Source organism: Adelges cooleyi, unplaced genomic scaffold, assembly GCF_023614345.1.
Source record: "Adelges cooleyi isolate 19-005CV unplaced genomic scaffold, UGA_ACOO_1.1 ACOO_flye_CR_arks_rails_tigmint_CR_PRNA_30, whole genome shotgun sequence".
NCBI classification, from domain to species: domain Eukaryota; kingdom Metazoa; phylum Arthropoda; class Insecta; order Hemiptera; family Adelgidae; genus Adelges; species Adelges cooleyi.
In genome coordinates, this window is record NW_026095971.1 from 12,682,798 (window position 1) to 12,707,777 (window position 24,980).

The following is a 24,980-nucleotide window of genomic DNA, read 5'->3' on the forward strand; positions in this document are numbered from 1 at the left end:
TTAAGTATGAAAACCGAATTATCTTTTTATAGCAATTAACAGCTATATCGCAAATAGTTTTCATTGAAATGAAAATGTGACTTACATCGACTTTAATGCCGTCCACGGCGTAAGACGTTTTTTGAGGTTTATCTTTGGGCACGAATCGATAGAACTCTTCATTCTCTTTGTACCATTTAACTGCATACAATTGATCGCCTTCAAGTTCAAATTCGCATCTTAGTACAGCCGTTTCACCACGAACCCTATATTTTGGTATAATCGCCTTGACCGTTAATCCTTCGCCTAAACCAACATCGAATGATTTAATTAGGATTTTTAAATAAAAAATATAATATAAGATATTTGTCATTTAGTTATCTACAAAATATTTTAATAAAATTAAATTCCTATAAAATATACCTTGTATCAATATTGTGTATGGATAATAGTAGTAAAATCACAAGTTTATTTTGACTAGGGCCCAAAACGCTCCCAGTTAATACGAATTGTCACCTCAATAGATTATAACATAGACAATTTGCTTAAAAACCTGTAGTCAACCTTTTTTGAAAATGTGCTTAAAAATTAATTTTTGTATAAAGGTGGTTTAAGGTTGAACGACTGTCTTAGTAATTTGTTGCCGTTGTACATAATTAACAATATGATGAAAATGACCAGAAGGTACATTTAACTAATTTCTTAGAAAAAAATTACAATTTTATAGTTTTTTAAAAAATATAATATATTTTAAAGAGATTTTTCTTTAATGTATTTGCCCCGCTCTTTTGTCCTCGTGCGCAGATTCATTTATATAGTATTATATCGTAATATTTTATTACCCGCTTGATCTAACCCGCACACAAAGGCTATGAACTAAATCCTGTATCGCGTAGGCTTACAGCTTTATAATTCGAAAAACGTATGCTTAAACCCTTATTAGAAACTACAAAATTTGTCCCGGGTAAAGGTAGTTGAAGTGCTTCTCGTGTAGTCATTTATATAGAGAAAATGGTTATCACTCCCCACATTCAAAGCAACTTAACTTCAAAGTTATTATAAAAACACGTTCAATTTAGTCAGTATATTGTATAATTTCATTCGAATGATGTTATTAATATAATATTAATTGAGGTTCAATAATGTTAACAGATTGCTATTTTAAAATTGATCACACACACACTGTCCGATTATAGTCTTTATATATTATATTTATTTACTTTGAACAAAACGTATAATATTGTAAATGTATTCATAAAGAAATTTCAAAATAAATTAGCCAATAATGATTAATATAATTTTAAATTAAAGAACAATGTTGTTTAAAAAACTTAAACTAGCTTATTGACAAACTATTTTTAATTGAAAATTTAAGCTTACTGTTTTATATTTATTATTTATATAAATGCAAATTGTATTAAGATTACTTTTTTACTATCACTACTTATACACATAACGTATTATGTAATAATTTAAAATCATGAATAAAGAGATAAATAAACACCGAAACACGTAAACATATAAACCGAAAAAATTATGATAAGAGGTAAAAATTATCTTTAGTTTAGACATTTAAATGAGCTATGATATTAAAACATATTTACTACAGATAACCTAAAAATCCTCGCACCATGTGTTTTTGTAAATTTTTCGAATACTAGCATGCTTGGCAACACAACAATGTTTTATAACAGTTTTTTGATTTTTATTTTACCAAAATTTTAGTTGTGCGTTTTGACATTAACAATTCGTTAAATTCTTGATGAACGTTCTGTGCATTTAAACTAAAAAACATTGTGTGGACAAATAAAATATGTTGTTTTTAAATTTTAAATATATAAAAGCAATCATAGCAATTCTCTCCTCACTACACAGGATATGTGACCCATAGAAATTATGCAAAAAGATCTTCAGACGGTGCGTGTACAAGTTTATTCTTTATTGTATGCGCCTATGGGCACTAGAGTTAGTTGAACATATATAGTTAGTTATGTCATAAATATTAAACAAAAATGCCATTATGGAATAACATTTTTACTAATAATCTACTAACATCACGACATTACATAAAAATTACTATAACTGCTATTTTTTTTTATTAATCAACAACCAAAATTGAAAAAAAAACAGTGTTTTCTCTCAATTTTATTGCTTAGATTTTAAGTCCAAATGGAACTCACAAATCAAAATTAACATTAATCGATTGTAATAACTGTAAAACTAATGTCGATGGAATATGATTATGAAACAAAATAATTTTCGGAAAGCATAAATAATATTTATACGATTTTTTTTTAACATGAGATATAATTTTGTTAAATTGAAAAACTGTTCAAAAAAATATACATATAATTGATTTTACGTTTTCAACTGGTATTTGCATTCGTGGAAACCTTTGGATTTTTAAATCAGGTCTATATAGTTGCAAAAAGGATGAAAAGCGCTAATTACCATTAATATCCCAATTCATATTGTTTAATTAGAGTTTTTGAATACGTAATATTAGTGTCAAAAAGAATAACAATCCAATAAAACTTATTTAAAAATTATTAGCAATAATTCAGGCTTTCACCAGAAACCCTCAGTCTTGGTCGTTTTTGGTCTTAGAAAATAGTCGACTAGAATACCAGTCTTCTATATTAACTCGAATCTTGTACTTAAAGAAGTTTGAAAAATATTTCTTACAAAATGTATTCACTACTTTAAATATTAGTATGACTAAATATATTTTATTATTAGGCGCATTAAAAAATAAAACAAACTTTTTTCGAATTATCGTTTCAAATTTTCTAGAAAGTGCTTGAAATCTAATTTAAACCAAAACTATTATACAGATATTTTAATCAGTTTATTTATTAAATATTTTGAAAAATGATTTGAGTTCCTATATTAAATTCATACATTCTACTTTTACAATTATTTTTAATTGTATTTATATTTATTTATTTAAAAGTTGGAATATTTTTAAAAAGAGTGATGTTGATTTACGCATTTTTCTTCAAGACACAAAATATATTAGGTAATATACATAATTTAGTTGTTAAAATGTTTACCCATTTTTAATGGTGTTTACACTGCAAAATTTTACTTAATATTATTTTTGTAAGCAACAGTGTTTTAATACGCTTCATTAAACATAAAATTTAATATTTTATGTTTTTTTTGCATTTTTATTTTGAACAATAACATTAGCTACTTGTAAAATTTAAGTATGACCTTTCAGCTTGGCGTACAGGACGACAATTTGCTGTAAAATATTTAATGTTATAAGTCAGTAAAAATATATATGACTGTACATACAAAAGTAAACCTATAGTAAAAAACTATACCTAAATGTAAAAAAAAATACTTTGCTTACGTGATAAACTAATCTAAAAGCTTGTAAATATTTTATGATAGAGGCATACATCTATTGATAAATTATGCCCGTGTTCACCGCATTTTATCTACAAATGGGATGTTTGTACGTGACTTTATTTGAGTATAATGACTGCTTGGCACTAATTAAAGCGAATTTCTTTTTGAAATTAATACATTTTTAAATACTTTTTGGTTACTGGGTGATTTTTAAAAATATTTTTTTAACCGATACTGCAATAAAACGTATTTATTTAGAATTTAAAACATATTATGTATATGGATGTAAGCGTCATTCAAATATAAAACGGTATAATATACCACTATGGTGTCGAATATAAAAAAAAATAAGAGGAAGTCGCTACTAAATTATTCATGAAAAACAGTTTATGGTCTCAGTCAAGTCTACTAGACGTAACACACTAAAACATTTTTACTGAAATATATAATACGCGTAGGTACTTGGTAAACAGTAAACACGCACTTCTTTATTTTCTATTTTTTTAATAATAAAACACAGAGGTTAATTACTATTACACGAATATATTAACATTTTAATAATAAGGATATTTGACATATTTCCTTATTGTAATTTGTAGTGTTATATATACAATACAAAATTGTTTTTAACCTATTATATTATAACCTATTACTTACTCTACTAATGATACCCATTGTTAAGTATACCTTGCTTTTATAGAAAAAATGAGAAAACGTCAGAATTTGCGTAGGCAAACTACTTATTCATTTTTTTTAAATTATTAATTTTCAATCGCAACAATGCGCAGACAGATGATACTTTTTGGGCATAAAACCACAAAGAAAAGAGTAGGTATTTTTACTAAAATAATGTATTATAGAAATATTCACACTTATTTTGGCTAAATATGAAATAAGCTCTTTTAGTATAAGATGAAGAATTAAAAAAAGGTTTAATCTATTTCCTGAAGTAAATAGTTGGTACAAAAAAAATGTATACATTTTTTAATAAAGCATTAAGTAAATTATAATGAAAAACGTACCGGCATGGAGTCATTATTAGTAATTTATTTGTAAATAAAATAAATAAATAAATTATTAGTAATAAAACATAATTGCCTATTGTTTTATAGTTATTTATTTATTTTAAATTAGATATTTTTTAGTCTTAAAATTCTCTAACATTTTCTTAAAATTTGGTGTTTATGAGATTTATACTTTCCATGTTCTCTTCATCTTTATCCCCAAGTATGTTGTGGTTAATTAACTTCTGTAATAAATTAAGTAAAACTTAGACCCGCACATATAGGTTGGTATACAGGCTAAAGAACATTGTATTAGAAGCCTTTAAATAAATAAAAACATTTTTCAAAATAAGTTAATAAATATCACATTTTTTATTTAGCGAGTTGCCTTAAATACAAGGTTGTTATGTGTAACAGCTTATTGGCTCAGCACTTTTATTAGTATACAACTTTTATAATTTTCTTCGTATTATCTTATCATGTACAATACATGTAAACTATTATTTAATTTTTCAAAATAATAATTGTTAAAATTGCTTAGTATGAGCTATTTTTATCTTTTTTGTTTTTGTTACTTAAATGTTGCAAACGACTCTTTTTGACCAAAGTTTATTGTCATCATGGATATGGTTATGGTTATTCTGTTTTATGGCCACTACAAATAAAACTCATCGCATGGGACAAGACAATAAAATTGTTCCTCGTAAAAAATATATATTTTATAATATGGACAGTGCATAAAATATTAGGTATCGTGAACTGTTTAATTTATAAAACATTGTACTTTAAAAACAAATTGTAAAATATAAATCATAATTTGTCAATAGGCTATATATTTTAAGTATACCAGTATAACCAAAAACAATAGTAAGAATACCACGTATTTTAACATTGATATTTAATTTAATTGTATGTAAAATATGTATAAGATAATTAATCATTATAAAATGTAATATTATAATTTTATAATTATATACTTGTGATATATGTATAAACTGTAAAATATTCAATGTTTAAATGATTTTATCGCTTTCAAATTCAAATTACATATACAAATAAAAATGTTCGATTTTTTATTCGTATGCCGAATCACACTAACCATTAAGAATTTGAATGGTCCATTGAAATGTAACTGGTCAATCGCCAGCCCTTAATTGATGTTTATAAGAATAAATACATGCCATTTGATTTGTTTAATATATGTTAGTGCATTTTGACATTATTTAGTCGTTATATGGTACTATTATTGTTATTATTAATAATATTTTACTTATTTCCATTGCCTACCCTATAACTATTGGCTGTTAACTAAACTGCTAGCGTGATGAGGAGCTGATAACGGTAACAGATGACCATAAACATACGGAAATTATGCTTAACAAATTAATATCCTATAACATAGACACCTTTTGTACTGGGCTAAATACAGGAATTTGTTTTTCTCAGTCCACCGAAATGGCCGGTCGTCGACTGTGGTAGTTTTTGCATTCGTGGCACGTGCGGTCCGATTAAGTATACCGTTTTCAATATAACGATTTGCAAAATTGCACTCCGTCTTAGGACGTGTAGACTTATCCACCGCAGTTTCCAATTACATTTCGTAACTCTGGTCTACGGGTACGACTTAATTAAACTATTTTTGACATTGACATTGACCTATGCATGCTAATCCAACATTAATAATATCGGCACGTGACTTCACCGAATAACACGCGTTATCATGTGCTTAAGCACCGTTATTGTTATTATTTTATTATTGAAAATCAAGAAACGTCTTTTCCGATTCAATACTAGAATTTATTACACGGACATGTGCGTGTTCCCGTCGTTTACGGTCCGCCGCGAGTGGTTGTAATATTATTATTATTGTATAAAGTACAAAAAAAAAAACTCCCAAGTAGACCATTCCCTATACGCAGTCGTATCAAAACTATTGTGTCAGATGATAATATAGAAACTATAGAACTAATATCTAATTTAATGGTTATATCACACAGTGCATTGTGCTAGTGGAACGCATTCCAAAGTTTATACGAGCAAATCGCCAAAGTTTCTTCCACTGACACCAAAAGCTGCTTATAGTCTCGCAATACTGGGTTTGGCCTGGAGACACTGGGATATACATATTTTTTTTTATAAAAAGTGTTATAAAACTCGAGTGAAAAGTAATATTTGTGACCATGTACGCGGTAATCGATAAAGCGATAAAAATAAAATCAACAATTCGGCTTTTACTCGCAAAATACGAGTATGCAAACGAAGTAATGCTTATTTTATTTATAATGCAATAAAAATTCGTAAAATCCTTTGGGCGGCAAAACTTTTCTCACACACATTATCACATTAATACAGCAAACTCTACATTTTGTTTGTGACTGCATATTACATAAATTACATAAACAGTAGTGTCAAAAATGAATATCGAGAAAGTGATAATGTTTTAATTGCATCGGTCAGCAAGCATTTTTTTTTAAATCAGATGAAAATAGGCCGTTTAATTTTTCTATTTTACTGTCATTGAAAATAGACGGTGAAGGTATTTATGGCACGGTGTAACCCGAGATAGACGGAACGTTAAGTACCTTACCCACCGAATGGGTTCACTTCCAATTTTCCACTATTTAAAGTGTCTGGAATTCACTAAGTCGGCGTCGACGTATTATAACGTGCCGACCATCTCTCGGTATGAATAACCGTGAAAACAATGAAACTTCATCAGTTACTGTGGCAACTGAGTAACTAAATGGTAACTTTTAATGGAATTCCTCGGGATAAGCTTTTTCCCCGAAAGAAATCGAGTTAGCCATGACGTGTCGCCAAAGGCACGGAAAATCTCAAATAAAAATCATAATGTAGTTCTTACGGTGTTTGGTCCTAACCCAATCGCGAACGTGGGTTGTGATGGATGGTATTCGATTTGTCTGTAGTTTCACGTGATTATACCTATTAATAACGCGGGACCATACAAATGATGAACTATCACTATTTTAGCTTTGAAAAATTTAACGTTGTCAAACAGGTCGAGTGTCGCACAAGAACCTTGCGGTACTCTGATGCCTTTAGCAGCTACGGCGTTAGTAAAGTGTAAACATATTAATAATAAATGTGACTAAGGGTAAGTTATATCCACACAAAATAAAGGGATTGTTGGACTTCGCCAAACACATTTATCCTTTATCCGCATTCCCCGTAAGGTTGTCAGGTGATGTTTCAATGGAGTTTTCTAGTAGAAAAAGGTTTATCAAAAGTTGAAAAACGATAGAACTGTACATCGACCACACTTAAGACATCCGTGTTGGTGGCTGAGTTTTTTACCGTTGCCAAAAACGGCATTTGTGTTTTTTTTAAATGAAAATTAAATCTTTACGCGCGTTTTCTTCAATGACATTACTACGTCGTATTATTTCCGTTAATTTTTTTTTAGCACTTCTTTTAGGTAAAAATAGTTTTAAAAATACTGGTGGGTAGCCAAATTCGAATATTATCTAGTTATAAAATTAATACAAGTGAAAATATTTCAGAAAGTTTAAACAATGATTAATTTAGTATGTACTAACTAACCACAAATATCGAACAAAGCATTAAAACTGACGTAAGCATATTGTTCATCGTTATTAGGTAACTATTGCATAATACACTACGTAAAATGTTTTTTTTAATAGGTACACGGTTTTAAACAATTTTGTACATGAAACAAATTATATGCCATTATAATTAATAAATATGTCAAAATGTTAACGAGCGAAGTTTTACTATAGCTTATAATCAATTTAAAACTGTAGTGAGCAGTGGCAATGTGACCGGGTATGAACATTTTTAACAAAATGTAACTATGTAACTAAATCTATTGTGTAATACTTACTTTAGTAATTGATTAAAAATTAAAAATTGTAATACAGTGGAATGTATCGAACACTTTTCGGCTTTTAGTTACCAAGTTAATATGGATTTAATGTTTTAATTGTATGATCTTTACTCAATGATTAACTAACAAATTCAAAGTCATATTACTAATACCTACTAAAACAAAAGTTTATTTTTAATTTTCAGCTTATTATATTGGTTTAATACTTACATTTTAAACATCTATACATTCTAAAATATGTAGTATATTATACAAGTATTATACTTGTATTAAATATTATGCTTTGATGATTTTATAAAACATCTAAATATTTTATTGTACTGTTTATTAACATTATGTTAATCTAAATCTACAACTAACATATTCATTACTCAAAGCAACTTACAAGCCCATGTATACAGAGAAGAGACGACGAAAAGAACAAGCCACATTGTGTTTTTAACCACAATGAAATCGTCCACGCCAGTCAATACCGATTACACTTTGAATATTATTCATTCCTGAAAAGAAAAACATTTTATTTATCATTTTAAATTATATTACCGCTACAACGATCTAAATATTGACTCTTTTTTCTTCAAAGTAGTGCATTTTTTTATTAATTCAAGTACATTAATATGACTTCTCTCAATGTATATCTTAGGTTATTTACACAAATAACGTTTTACTATAATTTAATGTCTAACAAATGTAAGTTATTTTTTTACTACACGTTAGTTTAGTTTGCTTAATAATAAAGTAGTAGATCTTAAAAAGTTATAGCACGTCTTAGTTTTAAGTTAAAAAAATTATCTGAGTGTTTTCTTCCACTTTGAAGAGGAAAGGGAGAACTTTATAAATTTGTTTTGCCAATAGACTTTTTCATGAAGACATCGGTTCAGCAGCTTATGAGATATCGTGCGTCCAGGAATAAATACAATTGAACAAATTATTATAAAAACAATATCTGCTCAGTCCTGCTTCGTAGCTAAAAAAACATTTCCTCTTAAACTTAAATAATTTCTACATATCCGATGTTATTGATCCGATCCCTTTATAATTTTGTTAGTTAATTCAAATATATTTTTACTCACTGGTATCAACTTGCATTCGTTAGTAAAACATTACTATCCCAACCGATAATAATAGCGATACACAAATTCCATGATTTCCAAACAATATCATTATTATTACTTAGACATTTTTATTATATTATTTTAAAATTTGATTAGGTAAAACGAGCATTCTTTCACAAGTGGAGCCCTGTGAAATAACCCTTACACTTAATTATTAACTCTGTTAAGTCATAGCCTCATTTCGGGTTGATGTATGCAGCTGTATTTTTATATATTAAACTATTTTTCTTTGTACTACTGTTTGTGATTGTTTTTTAGTAAAAACATTTGAGTTGAAAAAATTAATGCGCGTGCTTTTGTCCTTTTTACGTTTTTGTTAAGTCGAAACTATGTGTTAATAAAAACAATGGATACCATAACTAAAATATTATTTCGGTAACCAACCTAATCACTCTAATAATACAGCTTATATCATTCTGATCGCATATTTTATCTCGTTATCTATTTATAAATATAAAAAATAATCATATTATATAAGTGTCCGCCATGTTCCTTCCATTGAATAAAATATTAAAACAACTTATTGACCGAGAGAAGCATGCCTAGAAACCAGCATAATTTGTATTTTTAAAGAAATTTAAAAAAAAAGTGTATATATAAAACAAATAAATCTTCTAATAAATAGTAGATAATTGTAAATTAATTATTTATGTATACTAATGAAAATACATTAAATTAATTCTGAAAACTTGCAAACCAATTTAAAACAATATGTTGCACCTACCAGTGACGCGTTAAAGTAAATCGAAGTAACTCTACCTACTCGTTCATGCAAGATTAATAGTTTCAAACATAACATTCTGTGTACCCAATTTCAGAATTCTAAACATGCACTGAAAACAACATTCCAGTATCTAACACAGGCAAATGTTTGTTTTAACCTTCTTCAAATGCTTATCTTAGACTATTACCAATAGTCGTTTCTCGAAATATAACTTACTTTTCCTATTGACTAAATTAAATACCGAAAATCTATATTATAATATGGATTTTCAGTAGTTTATAAGCAAATTTAACAATATTTTATAAGTAAAACTGCTAAAAATAAATTTGTTTATTGATAGTTTTAATAATACAATATTTGCTTCAGACAAGATTATTAAAAAAAAAAAAAAAACGATTTACGACCAGCGCAAAAACACTGAGTCTGCTTTTGAATTTAATTTAACTTTTTGTCTGAACCTTTAATGTTTTTAAGTATAGAAACTGAGTAAGAGCTTTATAGAACATAAGAACAGACACGGGAGTTTGTTAACTATACAAGATGATCTATTAACCGTAAAACAAACAGAGATAATTGCAATTTTGTAATTTTACTTTTTAGAGACACTTTGGTTAATGCATATATATATATGTGTGTGTGTGTGTGTGTGTGTATAACAAATTGTCTAATATGTATAAGTTAAAACACAATAATATTTTTATACTCAAGTTGTTTGTTTTTAATAAATCATTATTCTTTGTTAAGTATACTTTTTTGCGTTGAAAATAGTGGATATAAATTTAAAAAATCAATTCACTTTCATAAAAAATCCAATCAATAACTTTTAAAGTAATCTTGTCAACAAATATTTAGTAAAACAAAAAATAACATTTTTAACTGAGTGCTCATATCATACACGCTGTATTTTAACTTTTGATGACAACCAAACAATATATTGTTTGCGCTGCGACAAATGCAATAACAATAATGGCAAGCGAATTGATATATTTTCAAACCGAAAGCTAAGCTATGGGCACGAGTCACGTACGTCACATTCATAAGCCTCTCCCCCAATGATAAATGACACAATAGCCCTTTGGATTATTATAGTCTGGTAACAGTAATAATAATTATAACAATACACCCTACTATACGTTTTGTTCTACACTTTTAGTATGAGGACAGACAATTCCGTTTCGGTCATTATATATATATTTGTTCAACCCTTCTTGTTAAACATAATGCAAAACATAATGTTTACATTCAAATTGAAAAGGGTAAATTACTTAAAACTGTTTAGACACCTAAACATCAACTTTGACCGTACATTTTAGATTGACAATTAAATCGACTTACAAAGTATTTAAGTGTAATAATTATGGGATGAGCACAATATAATATATTTTATTGTGTTTTAACTTATACTTTTTAACTGTATATAAGCTTAACAATATTGTTATAGGCCACATATGTCAAAAATCGATTAGACCTATATCTATGTTTTCATGGTTATCAGTGGTGTTCTATTCTAAAAACAAATTAGTAAGTTTTTATGAATTTTAAAGAAAATATTATCTTTTACGATGTTTGACAACCATGTATCAACAACCTATTATAGTTTCTGTACTATACATAGGAAAGATCTTAATTCAAATATTAGGAATTTTGAAGTTTTGCAATAATGTCTCTAAATGTGTAGATGGAAGTTTAGTATGGGACCTAATGTAGGCTGTTGTTGAACTTTTAAAGTTCTTAAAAAATGGCTATCGTGTGTACATAGTACACACGACGGTAATAGACCTTATATCTATATGATCATAAAGATAAAATACATATTTTACTTTCCCTATAGGACTACCAAAAAAAATTCTCGAAAAATACTGTACGTTAATCATACAAACAACTATAAAACCATTTTTTCAAAAAAAAATGTTATTAGTTTAGTAAGTAATAAATAACGGTGAAAAACAATATTTAACAATATTCAACTAATGTCGGTTATCACGAATCTTTTAAAAGTATGTTGTCCGTCAATTGTGGTGATCTTTTTCATATTAAGGATTTATGAAGGATTGCCTTGTAAACCATTTGCCGAATTTCTGCTTACATATAATATTTAAAACTATGAGCTATTATTATTTTTATGAACCGTTTTCGAAATAAAAAATTTGTTATTAAATTAAACGGCGGGTAAACGAATTTTATATTTTTTAAAATTATACAAATCGTTATGTTTTTTTTATCATAATATCAACTGTGGTGTATATTTTCAGTGAATAATAAACAAACCTCTGGCAAGACGACCATCGAGCCGAAACTTGTAGTCATTTCGCCATAGAACAATAACAATAATAAACCAAATTGGATGGTGAATAATTTCATCAAGTACGGCAAACAGTTCGAAACCTTTGCCACGTTTTCGTTGACAAGCACTCGCGTCGATTTCCGGTTAACGTTACAGACTGGCGAGCGAACCGACTGAACGCACCGAGCACATGGCACTTAGCCGGCAACGTAGACATGCGCCTGTAGTGCGTGGTAAACGCACACACATACACACACTCAAAGTTTTCACCCAAGTTCTCGGCTTATACTCGAATTGTGGCCGACCCTTTTCTGGAAGTCCCAAAAGGCGTGTGCGGCAACTGTTAACGGAACAAGTCCGCCGAAATAACAATAACGGTCGAATGACAGAATGGATGACAGGAGGGGGAAGGGGGGTTGGTAAAATAAGTCTGACGGGGCAAGTAACAATAAAAAAAAAAAATCTGCAGTAATTGAAAATTCAAATGCGAAAGTCTTTTGCGAGCGGTCGCGATAATATTCGCAGATCTCTCGGTTTAACGGCGTCGGAGAAGGCCGAGCCTGTGATGCATAATAGTAAGGAAAGGCAATCCGCCAGTGCGGTTACCGACCATCGTCGCCTCCGTTTATTTTTATACTTTTTTCATTATGATATAATATGTCTCCAGGGGTAGTTCGGTGGTTTTATTTTTTTCTGGCGCTCTAGTCCGCTGCGACGACACATACTTTTTTTAAAATTTTTTTTTTTTATTATTATTATCTGAAAATATATTTACAATGTATACAGTGAGTACATTAAGCAAATTTGATAAAAGATATTATATACATGACAATGAAAAATTAACAGTTATGGTAAGACACTCAGCAGCGTCACCCGGCTAGGAAGTAGAAAAAATTATTTTTCATTATATTATTATTTATTGTAGTTATTATAGTAGATCTCTAGGCCGTCTTCTCTTTAATCGTCTGGGAGCATTATCGGGAAGGAAGGCCGAGGATAGTTGTTTTATTAGGGGGTTAAAATGAGTAATTAGATTTGAATGGAAATTTGAGTAGAGCGAATTTGCTAGTTGGTCGAGTGTTGGTATGTTTAAGTCTTTATGTAAGTTTTCATTTGTGACATACCAAGGGGCAGAGGTTATTAGGCGCAAGCAGATCGACTGGAACGCCTGGATAGTTTTGGTGTTTCAAGGTTTGGCTGTGCCCCATAGTTGTATGCCGTAGGACCAGACTGGACGGATTAAAAAATTGTATATGATTAGTTTATTGAAGAGAGAGAGCTGAGATTTAAGTAGAGGTCTGAGGAGATGGAGTCGGGAGTTTAATGTTTTACGTTTTAGTTTTAAATGTGTGCCCCAAGTGAGTTTTTTGTCCAAGGTAAGGCCAAGGTACTTAACTGTGTTTGCTGTAGGAAGGATTTGCTTATTAAGCGTGACTGGTGGGGAATCGAGGTTGCGCATGGAAAAAGTTACTTGTGTAGATTTGACTTCGACACATACTTAACCAGTTGAAATGAACTAAATACATTTGTTTGTTAACTTCCAAAACCATAGTTGGCTTATATTTTTTTCGCAGCAACGCAATGCCGAAAACGGTTAACGGTCTTTCAATATTGTAAATTATTTTTTACTTGAAAAATCGACAAATTTTATCGAAAAAAACGTATCAGATTTTATCGTCTATATTCCATCATTTAATACAGGAAACTTAACGTTTTATATTCAGATAAAATTCTGTTCAGTGTTCGTAATTTATATCGATATTATTTAAATCAATTTTAAAATTTGATATACACCGCTATACTCTTTTATAGCTGAGTGTAATGGTTTGATAATTAAATTTAAATGTTATTAAAAAGCCTTAAAAGTTTAATTATAAAATGAAAATTAAGCTAACAGCATAAACTAATCTACTAATAATAATCTAATAATCTTTGCCAACAAATAAAATTAAAGTATGCAAAAAAAAATGTAGGTTATCAAAACTTAGTTTACTTGACAGGAAGTTATTTATTTTATTTTATTTTAGTGTAATTGAAAATATATATTTAAGATTAAATTAAACTTTCTGCCAAGTAAACTAAATGTTAAATTACTATTTTTACATAATATAATTTTATTTGTTAGCAATGATTGTTGAGAAAATTTGTATAAAACTAAATAATTGAATAGTGCTGCGTTCTCCGCCTAAACGCATTCGTTACAACTGAACAGCCGAAAATATACTAAATTATGAAATTCTTCAATTAGCCATTAATAGCTGTTTATGATGGTGTCACGTTGTCGGTCTAACCCTTAAAATTAATAAGACGTGTGAAGTTATGTCTTTTTTTCTAGATTGTTTTAACTTTTGTCCGAACTTTTTTAAATATGGAAACCGAGGAAGAACTTTATAGAATAATTAATAAATAAATACAGTTAGGTTAGGTTAGTTAAAGTATATATATTCAAAAGTAGTACGGAAGGAAGAGTGCAAATAACAATTGCACGCAAATAAAATGTATTCCTTAGTTTTAGCCTTTGATAACTTTAAAAATAATTATTCAAAATTGGTCATCGACCAGTTAAGTAAATATTTCTTTATTTAAAATTTAATCAAATATATACATTACCATAAGAGTTTCAAATGACGATAAAAGTCTAGAATTTATCAAAAATGATAAAAATATTAATAATTTTTAACTGTAAAATAATATAATCTAAAATGTCTCTCAAGCACACTACAAAGTTTAAAAAAAACATTTGTCAAACAACAGTTAAGCATACACAATAAAAATATAATTATCAGTAAACTCGATTTTTTTTTATTCTATCACTTTAATATTGTTAAGACTTTCTAGTATACTTGTATTTATTACATTAAAATGTGTAAATAGACTAGAGATAGAAGTACCATACTGCTACCATTTCTAGAAGCTCATTTATTTGACGGAAAAAGAAATCCAAAAAAAAAAAGCCGTATAACATTTAAATAAATTCTTTTTTGTCCTCTATCGAAACTTAAAACAAATAGGTATTTAAATAAATAAATAAAGATATGTATAACAAATTTCTTATTCGATGGCCCCTTCCGTTTCTAAAGAAGTCTTATGAATAGCTAATCAATTCTTAGTTTAGAGTCAAGCCACTAGGTAAATTGTGTTGAAATTGGTAAAATTCCAACAGATAACAGCTGTTGACTACTATACTTTCTATAAACTTATTCGGTGGCCACGGGATATGCCACCAGTCAACTTAAGAGGTATTATCTTCTTTATTTTAAAATAACAATGCTTATTTTATACTTGTTTAGTTTTCGATTCTGCTTACTTGATATTATAAACTGGTTAGGTTGTATAGGGTCTTCATTCATCGTGTTCATAAAAAAGATGTGGTAAGCCAAGGCTGGTGTATCTCAAAAAAACAAACATCCACAATATAAATAAATTTGTGTTACTCTTGAGCCAGATATGTTATATTAGCCGAGCATGAAAGCGTAAAAGATTTAGATCGTTGCAAGTGGTCAATCCAAACCCAGACCAAACGTGTATAAAATATTTGTTACAACCAGGATTAAATAGCCGGTACTTAAAAGGGTTTTATTCAGTCGCAAACAAACTAAAAACATAATACTTAGGTCTTGTAATATATTATTGTTGTTGTTGCGACGCCACGCAATAATTGTTCTGGGAAAAAGAAATACTTTGTAGTACTCCCGAGTATTGAATTTTTTTTCAAAGTTCCCCCCCCTCCCGTAAAAGTTATTATTTAGTTTGTTTTTTTAAGTGATCGAAACGTTAATGTTGTTGATAAGCATTTATGTGCTATATTTATATGTCAATGGCAGAATGGTCGGTGCAGTCGTAGAAGACCGTTAATTAAATCCTCAGTCACGTTTTCCCCACCCTTGAGCTGTATATATTGTAATTTATGATACTTATAGATGAGTAACACATTTCGAGTGGATTTTGTGAAAAATGAACGATTAAAAACATATAATAACGCCCGGAGGTATATAATATATTTGAATGAGCAAAAGCGGGGATTGAGGAAGGGGAGAAATGATGAGGGCATTGGTTGTAATTCGTTTTTGCATTTTTACTACGTGTGATGTGGAATAATGACTGTCCCGTATTTTTCCCGTCCACAGCGACAGTAAAATTAAATAATGGTTGCCGGTTTCGTGGTATTTCTTCCCCCCTCGTTACCGCAGTTATGTGTAAAATGATTTTATTATTATATATTTTTATACATATTTTTTTTTAAATATTAATCTGCATAAAATTACGTTATTATGTTTTCTATGGCTTTTCTCTTCTGGGCCATTGTCGTGTTCGCTCAGATGGTCGCACAAGATCTCAACCAATACGCTGAACCCGAATGCACTGCATTATATCGTATTCACGATAGAGTTAAATAATTGAAAACGACAATAAACCGAAACAATCAAATAATATTTAATAACAAATGGGTTTGCGTTATAAACCGATTAAACTGAACACAGAATGTAATCATAATCTGGAAAACCCGTCGGATTTTTGTGTAAAAAAAAGAGGGGAAAGAAAATCCCCCATCAAATACATATTAACGTAACAAAATAAAAACCACATTTTTAAAAATCAATCATAACGCGAATAAGGGTTATTCCAAGTTGCACGTACCAAATATTTTTATTTTTTTTTTTTTGTAAATAATGAAAATTTGTTATGTATTATATAAATAAAAAGTTATTAGTCTTTTGATTGGGTTTTAAATAAATACGCACACATGAAATACATTTTCTCAAAACATTAATTACCAATTAATAATTATATCAACACTGTGTGCAATTTAAGACTATACAAATATTTCTCTTTTTTTATGACATCTATTTTTAAATAATAATAACTCGCATAAATAATTTTCTTTAAATTATGTCTTCTATCTACTATTATTGCATATTAGGTATTACCTATCTAATAACTAACTCTAACATAATCGATATTTAAATGAGCCTAAATTGTAAAATATAATTTCTAAATAGTTTACCCCGACCCTTATGTAATATTATGAAAGTATTTTGAACTTGAACTAAAGCGTAGTATTATGTAGAAAACCCAAATTATAATTTATAACTACATATTTTTGGAGCCGTATGAACCATAAATACTACAATCACTTCACTCAGTAATGATATTGTATGGTGCTAGTTTGTTAGACAAACTTAAAGCCAAGTTTCAGATTTATTCATTAAGTTTGAAAGGTGGTTTAACATTTGCACTTAAGCACAATACTGTTAACAAATACATAATATCTAACCGAAAACTAAAATGAGTAAAACTTTATAGACTAACTTTATATAATAGTGTTACAATAAATTACCTATAAAAAAGTTCAATTAATTTTATACTTTACTTTATTTAGAAGAATGGTAAACTCAGTTCTTAAGGACGATCACATAGTCACGAAAGTATCTCTATTAGGTGAAGTAATTGAAGTCTAGACCATACGAGTATAGTTTATAATCATAATAATATAATGATATAAATTAATTTATACTCTTTGTATTAAAACTTAGTATTTGCCAAATAAACACATTATATCTTATGTGACTTGTTATTTAACAAAAATAATTTATGTAGTAATAAAAAAAACAATTTATTAAGTATACAAAGCGTTATACATTTTTTTTTTAATTTATAAAATAACAATTTAATTTTTGAATACACAAAATTATAATACATTCGTTGACGTTCCAACAGTATTGTAAAAATATATTGAAGTGCATTAATACTTTAAAAAATAAAACTAATTTATCCATTGTTTTAAAAGAGCACGAGTGAAGGAAGGTCTCGCTCATCCGTTTATATGTTCAATTATTTCAAATTTAGTTTTGTTAATCAAATGAACAGTGTTTTGGTAAATAGGAAGTTACAAAAGTGCTAACGTGCTAAAAGTGGTATGTGTCGTTGCATACAAAGTAAACCACGTGTATTTGTAATTCTAGCATTACGCTGAATTTCATAGAAGTTCATATGTAACTAAGAATTTTAAGAGTTGTCGTACAAAATTTACAAATGCCAATTTATTCGATGCTATCGTTATTTACAACATTTAAGTGCGTGTTACTACAGAAATAATATTTTGTCAACCGCAGTTTCAACAGTACACGAATGTATCGAAATTGCCTACACTTTGCGCCGGTAAATGAACGGATGGAGGAATGAACTAATGAACGTCACGATTTATAATAGCTTAATAAAGTACTCGATTGTGAGTGTATATATATACAGAAAGTGTATATATTAAATAAACCCGCGGTCTTGGCAATATCATAACGAAGTACGCTCTTCCGTTTTTCCTTATCAGACACCACGATCTCTAAAATCCTCGGGTTGGAAGCCAAGAAAAAAAAACAGAGACAAAGAGTCTCGCCGGCAAAAAAATGTAGTCATTTAACATATAGCCAACTAGCAAGCAAACAAAAGAGAAAAAAATATTAAAAATAAGACAAATTAACGTGCAACCGTAAAACGAGAAAATTATATAACTATGTACTTGTAACGTTTTTTTCTGTTTTTACACTACAGCGTAATAAAAAAAAAAAAAAAAACTACAGCGTAATGACTTGCATAAACGCACTGTCGTTAAGAACAGTTGCCAACTGCATTAGACTTCTTAGCTAAATAGTGCTTTAAGAAATGTTATTGTCTCGACAGTAATTATAGTTGTCGGTTATGGTTTGAAGGCGGCGGTACCGACATTTCCGACTGTTTAAGTAATCTAATTTTCTTCTGTTTGGCTTCTGTACGCCAAATGGTCTCGTGCGATATTATTTGATTACCATCGAATGTAAATCACGTGCTTGACTTTTATGATATTGCTTTTCACGTTTGCACAGAGCGTTTTGACGAGCAAAATAAAATAATCGTTTATTGTTACTGCACGGTGAATCTACACCGAGACATTCTCCACAAACACATAAAAAGAGTAAACTTTATAATGTGATGGTAATACATTAAAACGATTATTGTATTATCATTATAATTCATCGATTGAACAGTATACAAAATATTGTAAATGTAACTAATAATATGATATATTTGAATGAAACGTGTAGCTAATGGTCATAAAACATATTTAAGTCTATGGTTAAGTATTGACAAATCGTTTTCAAAAATGAATTTGATCAAAACGAAAAAAGTAAATTGTAATAATAATTTTGTAATTTGCTTGAAAAAAATACTGAAATTTAAAGAAAAACCTCACGGAAGTTTGGTGCTCGAAATACATTTCGAGCACTGAAATTTTTCTGTCTAGAGCATTTGAATCGCTTCATGCAAAATAGACGGAAGTCTTTTTTGGAGAAAATGTGATTATTACATATTCTTTATTACCGTTCAATTTAGTACACGATACATCGATCCGTGTTAAAGCGTCTTTAGTCCCAATACTAGAACCTACTGATAACATACATCTAAAATGTAAAGTAAAATGTACCAATACTACATATTTTGTGATACAGAAATTCTAGTTTTATTTCTTAAAGCCATAAGCTAAGCAATTTTAAGTATATTATATACATGCAATTATTAATTTTTCTGTTGTGTTATGTTTTAGATTCGGACAACCGTAGACTGTGCCATGTTTTGAGAAACATATTAAAGCGGACGTGAGTCGCGAACTGCGGGATCTCTATTTTGGTTTTACTTATTAGTTGTCTCGTAAATGAAATATTGTTGCTCTCCGTATTCACATGAGCGACGGTGGTAAAGGTGCAAGCATACGGGGACGGGGGATCAAATTGTCTATTTACCTAACCAACCAAATGCATGACACGGACTTTGAATACTTTCAAGCGCGACATATTATTCAGAAGGCGACAACATCAGCGGTAGCGGTTTATCTATCAGTAGAAGTGAGAGCTCAACCCGTTGTAAGGTGGTTTTGTGTGCCGTAAAGCACGTTTGACCCTCATAAATATTTTGATGACGACCGTCAAGAGATTTTCTCAAACGCCCGCGGTTACTGAGACCTTCCGCTCTGTATAAATCGTCGCGATATTCTCACGTGTTATATATATATATTTGTATATATACGTATGAGCATTACACACACACATACATAGAGAAAAAGAGAGAGAGAGAGATATAAACTATAGATATGCACGGTGAAATCATGTGTACGTGACGCACGGTAGTAATAACGAAGAATCCGTCGCCAAACCTCCGTCTCAGATGTAAACAGACAGAAACGAATCGCCGGCGGAGAAGCTATTTAAGGAAAAACATTTAATGGCTTATATGATAAGACGGCGGCACATTTACTGCGGTTCATCATTTTGTCATGGTAATAAGCGATAAACGATTAAAAAATTAAAAAGCCATTGTGCATAATATAACATTGAATATTTGTAGATACATTACTTAAGTTATTCACCTGGCTCTTAGTGTATATTATTTACATCACTGCCAATGATTGGGTTGTACATTTTTAAATTGATAATATAGAAAACCTTTAGGTAATTTATGGGCATGCTACAGCCACGGTTTCTAATATGGCTAATGATAGTAAGCCAAGGACAAAAGTGATAAAAGCAAAATCAATTTAATTACATTTTTAAAACTTACTTGGTAAAATTATGAACTAGCGATTGACGATGTCGACTTCATAATTAAAATTTTGCAGTAAATCACAAACACCATTAAATAATATGATTTTCTTTCACTAGTGGCCTATTTGAGACGTTTTTGCTGTTGCCACTAACATATTAGAATTCAGCTGCTTTCTATCATGACTTAATAATTACACAATACAATTTAATTATAAACGCCTCTTTTACGTTGGCTCAAATGGAAAAAATTAGCTGCGCTAACGTATAATAACTTTAAAAAATATTATCTAACCGCTTAAAATATTACAACCGATGCTATACGACAGCATCGTCGCTAAGTGCCTACTCAATAATTCAAGATAACACGTGTTTTAAAGATTATCTGGCTAACCGCAAAATATGCGACTAACACCGTCGGTTTGCAAAAATTCAACATAAGTAAGCAGATGGTCGATTCATAAATATAATGGTTGAACTAACAGTATAACAAACTTACAAACTTTAAACAAATTAGCTTATACAATTTAATATAATGTAAAACAAAAAAGAATTTTTTAATTTTTTTTTTAAAACCACTTTTATTTTGTCATCAACAGCGGCATTACCTATGTAGTTATTATAAAGCTAATAATACGTATATATATACCTTGTCGTCGGCTAATAATCATCGTTAATGATCTTTATACTAATAAAAAAAAAATGTTCCGTATAACTCTGTCGGTCGACCATGGCAATGTTAACGACCAATTATAGTAAAAGACCTTTGCGTTTCAACGAGTCTGGTTCGTAAAGTACTTAAGTTTCAGACAACGCATAATACTAATATAGTACATAATGAGTAGATCCTCAGCAAAAGGGTACATAATAAGATGGCCTAATATCCACTCACACTGCACAGCCCATTCGCTTTTCAATTAATTTCTTTACATACGCATAAAATTCATAAAATAAGAGAAAAAAGAATTTTTACAGAAAAAAACTTTAAATTAAAATTAAAAAAAATGTTTTTATTAACGTTATTCACTTTGTTGTACTAATTTTTGTTTCTAGAAATATTTTTTTTTAGGTTTAAATAATTTATTATCGTAATAGTATCACATTTATAGACACCAAAATTTGCTAGTGCTTAGGGAACCCGCAAGCCTTAATCTGTATATTAATAATTAATGTATTGGACTATACTTATTATTATCCTACACTATCTAATGGCTATTATATTAAAATATTAATAAGAGTATATAAATAATTTCTTGTAAAGGACTTTATGGATCTCCATAAAACTTAAATATATTAAACTGAAATTTTGACAAAAAATTCTTTAACAATATTTCTTTATCAGCTCATATTTATTGTACATTAGCTAAAACGAAATTAATTCTAAAATTATAATTAGAAAAAAAACATTTTTACTTACATAACTACTTAATACGTCAACCGTTTTAAACGCTTTAATAGTTTAATGTATGATACAGTTACGTTATAATTATTGCATTAAGACATAACATGTCTTATACGATTAACTATAGCCTTGTCATAGATTAAACCTATACATAGATAGTCCATGCAATATATTTGTTTGGCAACCTGGTACATAACGAATGCAGGGTTAATATAATATAGTTTCAAAACAAATATCTACTTAACATATGGTCACAGTTAATAAAGTAGAAATATAAGTGGTAATATTTTTTTTTAGACGTACTTATTTAATTAATATTCCATCTAAATAATGGTAAAATATATAATCAATAAATTACCTAGCGAACTGTGTTATCTAGTAATAATATATGCACTATAGCTCTAAAGAAAATTAGGTAGTAAACGATATTTAACTCGACAGTAATAACTATCCACAGGGTCGAGTAGCCCTATTAATTAAACCTTAATGAACTGATTATAGAATAACGAATTGATTGATGCATGTAAAGCTGTACTCTCCCTATTTATAATTATGGTATTAGTTTAAAAAGAGTTTTATTCACTAAATTATTAAGAACGCAATAACACTCATATTTAAGAGAATAATTTGTTACCAAATTACTATGATTATTGGTAATGTCATGTATGATTATTGGTAATGTCATGTTTTCCCTAGCTAAGAGCTTATAGTAATTACAATGTCTAATAAGTACAAAAACGAGCGTGGTAGCCAGTGCAAGTATCGTTATAATAATTATTCAACTAATTAACTACTACTACTTAATGAGACGTTTAAGAGTAAAAATGGGCGATTAGATCAGCGCAATTAGAGGAAAATTAAAAATTGCTACCATCGTCGGAAACGTCGAATAATTGAGTTTATAAAGAAAAAAAGTTTAAGTTAAGACATAGTATCAGTTTTTCGGCGAAATAAATAAATCAAGAGAATCATCCGAATTGTCGAGAATAACAGAAACCTCTCGGAGGTCCCGAGGGCCGAGAAGTCAATCGGCAAAGGGCCGCAAAAACGATAATACTGTTATTAGATTTCAATTGGACATCGTAAACGCGTCGGCCATACATTATATTGGCATCCGCGGAATGTGTATAAATAAAATATGCACGCGTGCATATATTTCACCAGCGGGAAATGCTTTTTCCGAGGAAATAAATATTTGAGACGTCCAAAGAGTATCGGAAAAACCGACGGGGTCGGATCAACGCTAATAGTCGACTGCGGTATATCCTTGGCAGGAACGTGGAAAATTTTCGAGCAACCGGGTCGGTAAATAATATGTATGAAATATTCAACCAAACACAAGGTAGGGCCCCCGTAGTATCTACACACTGAAAAACGTTACCACAGTAAAAATAAAAATAAACATTGTGCCATCGTCAAGCGGCGTAACCGTTTTCCGCATTCGTGTAACGACACTCCTGCGGGATTATCGATAACGGACGTGAAGTTATTACTGCATTGCGCATCCGCTTTTAACGCTATCGAGTTTGGATAGAGGCGTTTGTTGTACGTCGGGTTCCTTCGTCACAGTTCTCTTAACCCAGGCCACATAACCCCTTGAGATCCGGAAACAGTCGCAGAACAGATTATGGATTTGCCGTTTAAAATGTTTGTCAGTCAAAGCAGAGGCAAACGGCTGGCCAGCGTCTCGTGGAAATGGTCACGACCGGCGGTGACGAGGTTCCGGAAATATCATTCCGAAAAAGGTTTCATTGTATCTGATTCAATAACCGGAAACGGTACATTCAATATTGTTCACTCCAATTACATTGGGAAAACAAAACTTTAATACCTACTATGCTATTCCGGCGTATTGTGTAGTTTAACAAAACAAACCGACAGGCTAACCGAGAGTACGTCAGCTGTACTTTAAAAATATGTCTGTCTGCTGCAGCAGTGATAGTTTTCTCAGATTCTAATAATTAACAAAAAGACGTTACTATTACAATCGGATGGATTTTCGTAAAGTTTCAAGTACTAGTATTGTTAATATTATATAACGCCGTACAGGAAATCGTTTAAAACTTTTTGAACGACATACACCGGGTGTAACACACGCAGGACTTTACTCTGAAGAAAACATTATAATCAAAATAATTAATTGAAATTTTAATTGGACATTTCTTTTGAGAATAAGACTTCCAATGGCGCGTTTAACATTTTTAATACTACATAGCTTGGAAAACGTTTTGACCATTATATTCAAAAAACCATAATAGGATTTAATGACCTACTTAATTAAGGCTACTAAACTAAGTAAAGTCAATCAAGTTCATCATTTCAAGGTATTATAATTATATTTAAAAAAATTGAATATACTGCGTGATAAATTAAAATGCAAAATTCGAATATAATTATTTTTTTAATTAACTTAATAAGGCACATAAACATAACGGTTAATAAAGCCTGCACCTTTACATCGTATACGATTTTCAATTTTGGTATGGTTCTTCTAAACGACTTTTTTTTTTTAAGTCATTCATAACCTTCCTTTTTACTAGGTATCTTAAAATAATAACTATACTTCAGCATATTTTAACAGTAGACCATTTAAAAAATACTACGAGAGATTAACGTAGTGTAATGGACGCATCACTATAGACTATCGTGGCATGATATTGCTGGTAAAAACTAAATAGTTTTA

At 29.6% G+C, this 24,980-nt stretch overlaps 1 protein-coding gene across 2 annotated transcripts in view; it reads right to left on the reverse strand.

The window, feature by feature from the left end:
* The window catches only part of LOC126838580 (uncharacterized), a 38,084-nt gene extending 16,944 nt beyond the window's left edge, over positions 1-21,140 (reverse strand). Inside the window, exons 1-3 of one of the 2 annotated variants that reach the window (XM_050573105.1) lie at positions 20,915-21,140; positions 8,591-8,705; positions 86-285 (exon numbers count right to left, since the gene is read on the reverse strand). In XM_050573105.1, coding sequence (XP_050429062.1) covers positions 86-285; positions 8,591-8,636 — 246 coding nt within the window. In that variant the 5' untranslated portion in view covers positions 8,637-8,705; positions 20,915-21,140. Of the gene's footprint in view, positions 1-85; positions 286-8,590; positions 8,706-12,312; positions 12,473-20,914 lie in introns of those variants that run through there. The other variant, XM_050573104.1, reaches the window with a different exon arrangement.
* Between the last annotated feature and the right edge of the window lie 3,840 nt (positions 21,141-24,980).